General features: G+C 43.1%; 1 protein-coding gene across 1 annotated transcript; it reads right to left on the bottom strand.

The window, feature by feature from the left end:
- Nucleotides 1-4525: 4525 nt before the first annotated feature.
- On the bottom strand, nucleotides 4526-6139 carry LOC307019814 (general transcription factor II-I repeat domain-containing protein 2-like; the record flags this gene model as incomplete). Its single annotated transcript, XM_079650921.1, has 1 exon — nucleotides 4526-6139. One exon carries the CDS (start codon nucleotides 6137-6139, stop codon nucleotides 4526-4528), a length of 1614 nt encoding a protein of 537 aa, XP_079507047.1.
- Between the last annotated feature and the right edge of the window lie 3095 nt (nucleotides 6140-9234).

The raw sequence follows: 9234 nt of genomic DNA, 5'->3' as shown, positions 1-9234 counted from the left end.
TATATATTTCAAAAATATATATATTTTATATTTTTTATTTTTAATGAACAAGGTAAATATCATACAATTGGTATCAGTAAAATGTATAACCTACAATAAAATCTTGTTTAAAATTGTGTTACGATGTCTAAAGTTACTGATAAGTCACATGTTTCCTGCCTGGCCTTGCCCTTGGCATTAGTTTATCATTACGGGGCGCTGCCCCCGAGCCAAACAGCAGCAACCAGCACTTTGCAAAAAAGTCTCAATAGTAAACTGTGCCGCCGAAACATAATTTCAGCAAATCAGCGCCGTCAAATATTTTGGTCACGAGGGCGCTCACTCGGCGCCCACGTTGCTTACGTGCGTTGACGTGAGTTGTTTTTTAGACTCGTGAGGAACTGGGGTAGTATCTATAGTAACGCAGTGTAGGCGGAGCCGTGACGTCATCTTCAATGAGCTCCCCAGAAAAACAACACAGCTGTTAGCTCTTAGAACTCAGAGCTCACAGCTCTTCATATCTGTTCAGAAACTAGACAAAAGTTAAACAAGTACAAACCACATACTGTCTGTGTCATGGCGAATACAGTCGCTGGTTTATTTATGTCTGTATAGGCCGTTGTTGTGAGTGTGGACGGTCGGAGCATTTACAACGTTAGCTTAGCCAAATCTCCATTAGAAAACACGCATTTTAAAAGGTTTTTCGCCTGCCGTCTGTCTGCAGACTTGTCAAAGCCTTAATTCATGGTTTTTACTATCCGGTATCAGTATGTTGTTACTTCGGCATCATTTTGAAACGTGTATTACAATTAAATCACGTTCAAATATGTTCATCTTGTTGTAGTTGTAGCCCCCTTGACAGCGATTCTCTCTCTAGTTTAGACTGTGGTCAAGCCAGCCTCCACTCGGAAAAACCTAGTCAAGCCAGCCCTCACGTGATATTGCGGTGCGCGAATATCCTATGCATTACGGTAGAGTAAAAAAAAAATCCTCCCTCTGTGTTTAGATGAGAATAAAACAAAAACTGTCCAGTATCAAAGACTAATTTCACTTCAGGGTGATAGCAGGACATCCCATCTAGTCACTCAGAAAAAATCAGGACATTCTGATGTAGAGTTTCAAAATAAAAGACCTTTGAAATCTCTATTGTATGAGTTATCATCCATGTTTTTAGATGAGAATAAAACAAAAACTGTCCAGTATCATAGATCCATCTCAGTCCAGGTTGATAGCAGGACACCCCATCTAGTCACTCAGAAAAATCAGGACATTCTGATGTAGAGTTTCAAAATAAAAGACCTTTGAAGTCTCATATATGAGCTATCATCACTGTCCCCAAAGGTCTTTTATTTTGAAACTGTACATCAGAAACTGTACATCAGAATGTCCAGAGTGACTACATGGGGTGTCCTGCTATCACCCTGGAGTGAGATGGATCTATGATACTGGACAGTTTTGGTTTTATTCTCATCTAAAAACAGGGATGATAGCTCATACAATAGAGATTTCAAAGGTCTTTTATTTTGAAACTCTACATCAGAATGTCCTGATTTTTTCTGAGTGACTAGATGGGATGTCCTGCTATCACCCTGAAGTGAAATGAGTCTTTGATACTGGACAGTTTTTGTTTTATTCTCATCTAAACACAGAGGGATGATTTTTTTTTTACTCTACCGTAATGCATAGGATATTCGCGCACCGCAATATCACGTGAGGGCTGGCTTGACTAGATTTTCCTGAGTGGAGGCTGGCTTGACCGCAGTTAGTTTAGCATACTCAGCCCGACTCAGCCTGGTTGTTCCTGGCCCTAGAACCACGATTTTATGGGGCCATTACATCACCAGAAGTCCCAATTTAAGGGGTTATTTCTCCCCAAAAAAATGTTTTTACTCACTATATCAACAGCCCCACCACAAATATTTTCCACCAGCCGCCACTGATCCTTAGTATGAGTAGGTCTCAGCGGCTTTGTGAATAACTTTTAAGAAAAAACTCCTACGTAAAATGTTTTAGCGCGAGTTAGGAGCACTCCTAGCGGTAAGACAAAATGCTTTGTGAATACGGCCCCTGATCTTTAAACTCTCTGGTCCCACTCCCCTGGTCACAGCCATCATCTACCGTCCCCCGAAGCCAAACCCCTCCTTTCTCTCCGACCTCTGACATTCTCACTCAGCTTTCTGCCATATCCCCATCTGTTCTCCTCTTAGGTGATTTTAACATTCGTATTGATGACCCGAGCTGCAACTGTGCCTCTGAATTTAAGGAAACCCTTCATTGCTGCAACTTCTCTCAACACATCAACTTCCCAACACACAGCCGTGGTCACATCCTGGACTTGGTCTGCTCCACTGCTCTCACCATCCATCATCTGTCCAGCCTCAATCTCCACGTCTCTGATCACCGGGCCATCATCATGGACATCAACATCCCCATCCCCGCCCAAAAGCAAAAACGCACAATAACCTACAGAAACCTCAAATCCATCTCACCTTCAGCAATCACTGCCTCCATTACCTGCAAGATGTCTTTCTCCCCCCCCCCCCCCCCACTTTCTGAAAACCCATCTGAACTTGTGGACTATTATAACAGCACCCTCTCCTTCTGTCTCAATGAACTGGCCCCCACAAAAACTAAAAATGTCTCTTTCATACACTCCGCCCCCTGGTATACCCCCGAACTCCGCCAAATGAAATCAAGGGAACGTCAACTTGAACGCCAACACAAGAAAACCACACTAACAGTCCATCTTCAAATCTACAAAGACTATCTCCAGCAGTACAGTAACGCACTCAACGCAGCCCGGTCTAATTACTACTCACAACTCATTCAGTCTGGCTCCAGCAACCCCAAGCGTCTGTTCTCCACCATCAGCAAACTTCTCAAACCCTGTGACAACGCCACCTCGTCCTTCACCACCGAACAGTGCAACTCCTTCCTTTCGTTTTTCCAAACCAAAATCAACATTTACAGCAATCTGACACCCTCATCAGCACCCCCCCACCTCCTCTCCTGGCTCCCCCCCCTTCACCTCACAGCCCCTGTCCCACTTCTCCCCTGTGACCCCCATGCAACTGTCCCACTTCATGACTGGAATTAACTCCACCTGCACACTTGACCCAATGCCCTCCAAATTTGTTAAAGAGAGCCTCCCTGCCATCTCCCAGCTCATCGCCACCATCATTAACTCCTCCCTCAGATCTGGATCAGCTCCCCCCTCTCTCAAACTGGCTGCTGTCACACCCATTCTCAAAAGACCTGGACTCACACCTGACATCATGTCCAACTTCCGGCCCATCTCAAATCTCCCCTTTCTGTCAAAAATACTTGAACGTGTCATTGCTTCACAACTAAAATCCCACCTCAGCTCCAATGACCTCTTTGAGCCATTTCAATCCGGTTTCCGATCAAAACACAGCACAGAAACAGCTCTTCTGAAAATCACAAACGACCTCCTCCTCTCCTCTGACTCCGGCAACCTGAACATCCTCATCCTCCTCGACCTCACCGCAGCATTCGTCGCCACAACCTTCAATTTCACTGCTACGCCGATGACACCCAACTTTATATCTCAACAAAAACCATCACCCCCACGACACACTCCACTCTCACCAACTGTCTCTCAGAAATAAATGCATGGATGCAAACAAACTATCTCCAACTGAACAGTGCCAAATCAGACATCATCATCATCGGCCCCCCATCCCGTATCAAAGACATCCAGAATTTCAACTTCAGCATTGACAGCCACACTCTATCTCCCCCCCCTCACATCCGCAACCTCGGAGTCATTTTGGACAGTCAGCTCAAATTCAACCACCACATACATCACATAATCAGGACCGCCTTTTTCCACCTCAAAAACATTGCCCGTCTCCGCCCGTCACTCTCCTCCTCTGCTGCTGAAACACTGATTCATGCATTCATCACTTCACGACTCGACTACTGCAATAGCATCCTCTATTGCAGGGGTGTCAAATTCAAACTTACTGAGGGCCATTCTGACGGTTGTGAATAAAATCAGGGGCCATGACATTCATTACAGTGATTCTTGTTATGGTTACAACTCATATACATGACTCAGAGATAACGTCAATGCAGCCAAACTGGCGTGTTTATTCACAATCAAACCAAACACATGACTGGCGAGAACCTGCCAGGAGAGGGCACATGGATGACAGGACCATAACAAATATGTTTAGAACTAGGCTAGCAAGTGGATTAAATAAAATAAAAATAGTGTGTTCCCCCTTCATATTTGTGGATAATTCTTTATATCAGCAAAATAAGATGAAAGTGCTGTCAATAGCATCAAGTGCAAAACCAATGCTGTTTTTAAAGATAATAATAATTTTAAAAAAAAAGAGAAGTGCACAATTAAACAAACTACATTAGCAGTCTAGCCTACAGTAGGTTCAGTTTATAACAAAATAGTTCACAATTAAACAAAACCATTAGGACTACTACTGTATCTTTCAACACAACAAATGTTTTCTGTGATAACACAAAATAGTCAGTGCAACAAGGCCTATCTGAAATGCATTGTAGTTTAACTTTTACCAGACACTCTGCACCTTTTCTTACAGATGATCTCATCTATTCTAGGCTTAATGTCCTTTGCTGTGGCCACTTTCAATACCGACGTCAGATGCTGGTCAGTGATCCGGGATCTGTGGGATGTCTTATTCAAGTTCATTATAGAGAACATCTGTTCGCACGAGTAAGTGCTCCCGAACATGGACATGATGTGTGCAGCATGAAGACGCAACTCTGGCACAGATTCAGGGAGGAGAGGTGCAAACTCAGCAGCCCCGACTGACTGGTACTGGGTCTTCAGAGCGCTGTTACATTGCAGTTCAATGAGTTCCAATTGCAGGTGCTCAGGGGCAGTGTCGACATCAATTGCAAAAGGATTTGCGAACAGGTCAATGTTGAATTTCTGTGATTCAAAATCAGCAAACCTGCTGAATTCCTCTTTGAGTGTGTTCAGTTTGTCAGCATACACTTGGGTCGGGAGTGGAATGGTGACGGTGGCGCTTATTGTTTGACAGGTAGGAAAGTGGGTCAAATTACCTCTACGCATCTGCCCCTCCCACAGACGCAGTTTCAGTTCAAATGCCTTCACGGAGTCCCGCATCTCTGTGATCAGCTGCTTTCTTCCCTGGAGTTTCACATTCAGTGAATTGAGGTGCTCAGTAATGTCACACATAAACGCCAAGTCGCCCAGCCACTTTTCATCCTCAAGCTCGGGGACGGGCCTCTGTTTGCTTTCCATGAAACGAGCGATCTCAGTGCGGGTGTCGTAAAACCTCCTCAGCACTTTCCCCCGACTCAACCAGCGCACCTCTGTGTGATAGGGCAGATCCTCTTGCACGGAGTTCTCCTCCTCTAAAAGAGCCCTAAACTGCCGATGATTCAAGCCCCGTGCACGAATAAAGTTCACAGTTTTAGTCACAACAGTCATGACATGTTCCATGCCCAACACCTTACCGCAGAGGGCTTCTTGGTGGATGATGCAGTGGTAAACTACCAAGTTTTCTCCTGTGTCCCCCATCGCCTTTCGGGTCAAACCGACCAAACCCCGAACTTCCCCGCACATCGCCGGTGCACCATCCGTTGTCAGTCCAACAAGTTTACTCCAGGGTAGCTCCATCTTGTTCACGCTCTGCTCCACTTGGGTGAAAATATCCTTTCCCGTTGTTGTCCCGTGAATCGGTTTCACGTCTAAAAGTTCCTCAGTGACGGACAGCTGACTGTCAACCCCGCGGATGAATATGGACAGCTGGGCTGTGTCCGTCCTGTCTGTACTCTCATCTACAGCTAGTGAATATGAAATAAAGTCCTTGGCTTTTGTTTTTAGCTGGCTCTCTACATCGGAGGCCAGTTCATCAACGCGACTAGCCACAGTATTACGGGACAGGCTGATGTTTGAAAATGCCTGCTTCTTGTCAGGGCATACAACGCTGCACACTTTTTCAAGGCAGTCTTTAATAAACTCTCCCTCGCTAAACGGCTTGCTAGCCTTTGCGATTTCCTCTGCAATAATAAAACTTGCCTTGGTAGCAGCCTCACTTTCACTACTGATGCGGGTGAACATGCTTTGCTGATGTTGAAGGTTGCGTTTCAAGTCTTTGGCTTTCTGCAGCCGCTGCTCCATGGACATGTTAGCATATTGCTCGCCATGTTTCGTTTCGAAGTGTCTGCGGATGTTATACTCTTTGAACACTGCCAGCGACTCTTGACATACGAGACACACTGGCTTTTGTTTTAATTCACAAAACAGGTATTCAGCTTCCCACCTCTCCTGAAAATGTCGATAATCTTTGTCTACTTTTTGTTTTTTCGCCATCGTTTGTTTATGCTAGATTTCAATCTCCTTTGCAAAGCGTACCTTCAGAGAAGGTTACTCGGCCGTTACTGACGTAGTGAGACGTGCGACAGCGCCCTCTTGTGTTTCAGCGTTGCATTGTCACAGACACAAGCTCGCGGGCCACATTAAATTGATGACCAGGATTGACAGGAGGGCCAGATTCAATATTGCAGAGGGCCATGTTTGGCCCGCGGGCCTTGTTATTGACACATGTGCTCTATGGCATACCATCCAACCTCCTCAATAAACTCCAACATATCCAGAACTCTGCTGCCCGCCTCCTCACCCACACCCGCTCCCGAGACCACATCACTCCCATCCTCCAGAACCTCCACTGGCTCCCCGTCCGTCAAAGAATCCACTTCAAAGTCCTCCTCATTACTTACAAAGCCCTCAACAACCAGGCCCCCCCCCTACCTCACAGACCTGCTGCACCACCACACCCCTTCCCGCTGCCTCCGCTCATCAGAAGCCAACCTCCTATCCATCCCCACCCGCACCAATCACCGGACCTGGGGGGACAGAGCCTTCTCCGTCGCTGCCCCCTCCCTCTGGAACTCACTCCCACAACCCATCAGAGACTGCACCGACCTCACCACCTTCAAAAAACTCACAAAAACTCACTTCTTCAATCTGGCTTTTCCTGTGTGATTGTTTTTGTATTATTTGACTTTAACTTTAACTATATATTTATTTGTTGTTCCTTTCTTCTCTTTTCTTTTTTCTTCTCTATTATCTGTAAAGCGTCTTTGAGCACCTGTAAAAGCGCTAACAAAATAAATCTATTATTATTATTATTATTAATAAAGAGGTATTTTTAGCTGCTTTGTAGGTCTTGAAGTTACCTGATCACGTTTTGAAACACACACAAAGTACTGCAAATGACCAACATACCTCATAATATTACATATTACATATATTGCAGAACATTCAATTACAATATTTATTGGTATTACTTTGATGCGTATTAGTTAACACATTTCAGATAATTGTATTAGTTTAGTTGACTGACAATAATATAACATTATAATACAAAATAATAGGTTCAACTTAAAACTATGGCTACATGGAGCAATGGGGTGAAGTGTCTTGCCCAGGGACACAACAACATGCTGACTGCAGTGGCGTTTGAACCTGTGATCCCCTGATCCGAACACCATAGCACTAATCCACTTCGCCACAGCCTCCCCGGCTTTTATTGATCCAGGTAAAAAATCTCATTGAGATCAACAATCTCTTTTACAAGGGAGACCTACTGTTTAAAACTCAGTTTTAGCTTAAAGAGGGAGATAATGTCTGTTCCTCTTCAAATGTTAATCAGGGTCCAACCTGTATTGAGGACAGCAAATTACGTAAGAATACAAAATAATCCAACCAAAACCAATACACAAAAGTAATATAAAAGTTGAATCCTGAACAGGGGCGCCGCCAGGGATTTTAGGCCCCATAAAAAGATATCACATTGGGCCCCACCACCAGGCACAGGCCGCGCCAACCAAGCACAATGCTGTAACCACACCTCCAGAACCCAACCGACTCATTTATGCTTTAAATAACTCTACCTGTACAGGCTTGTTGCATCTGTCTTGTAGTCCAATCCAGAGGGATGAGCACACGCTGAACACACACACAAACAAACTGTAACACCTGTCCCCAAAACATTTTTGGGACAGTATGTTGTATTTACTCCATTTCATGCACCTTATTTTCCTTCTATCATTGCCTTTAGCAGATAAAACTTTAAATATAATATTTCAAACTGTTTTTCCCCTTTCAATAACCCTGAGCAATGTAATATAATATAATACTTTTTAACTCATGTGCATTGATATGGTGAGCCTCATAGAACAAATTACTAATTTGGGGCTAAAAATGGACAAACAGAGGTTATATAAACATTATTGATGAATCTGCAGGTCAGGAGGTGCTGATTGGCTCTGACAGCACATCAGAACTGGGGTGTGTTTCTCTAAATGTTTTGTGTTTCTCTCATTGTTTTCAGTAAGAAGGAAGATTTCTGAGCTCACTGGTTCTTTTTGGATCTCCACTTTTTTTGGAGGAAAATACTGAAAGCCTTGTCTTTCCCTAGAATACAAATTCCACTCCTTCTTCTGTAGAATATTTATCTTTTTAAAAAACTCACATTTAGCCTATATTAAATATGCATGTACCTCTTTGTATTTGACCTTAATTTAAATATGAGTCAGCAGAACTTCAGCTCTGACAACAATCAGCTCTTGTTAAATATTACTAAATGTTTAAAAGTGACTCAATAACTAGAGTGACTTTCTCACAGGACACACTTTTTCTTTGTATTTCCTACAAACACTTTGACTTGGTTGAAACAGACTGTGTTGCATATTCACAGCTCTGACGGCAAATCACAGAGACATAAGCAGAACATTCAATTACAATATTTATTGGTATTACTTTGATGCATATTAGTTAACACATTTCACATAACTAGTTTAGTTGACAGACAATAATATAACATTAAAATAAAAAATAATAGGTTCAACTTAATACTATGGCTGATCACCCAGAGGAAACCCTGAATGCATATTCACAGCACTGACGTCAAATCACAGAGACATAAAAAGAACATTCAATTATAATATTTTTTTTTTTTACTTTGCGTAATGTGGGAAAAACCGGAATCACCCGGAGAAAACCCTGTCTACTGAAAAAACTAAAAAGTTGACTTTAATTAAATGTTTTAGTTCAACAAATGTCACATAACTGTATAACGTTAGTTGACAGCAATAATATAACATTACAATTTAAAAAAACGGAAACACCCAGAGAAAACCCTGTATGCATATTCACAGCTCTGACAGCAAGCAGAAAATTAAATTACAATGTTTTTTTTTTTACTTTGAGTAATGTGG

Source organism: Notothenia rossii (genome assembly GCF_949606895.1).
Source record: "Notothenia rossii genome assembly, chromosome: 1".
NCBI classification, from domain to species: domain Eukaryota; kingdom Metazoa; phylum Chordata; class Actinopteri; order Perciformes; family Nototheniidae; genus Notothenia; species Notothenia rossii.
The sequence above is the reverse complement of the archived record's forward strand: the minus strand, read 5'-3'. Positions and strand labels throughout refer to the sequence as shown.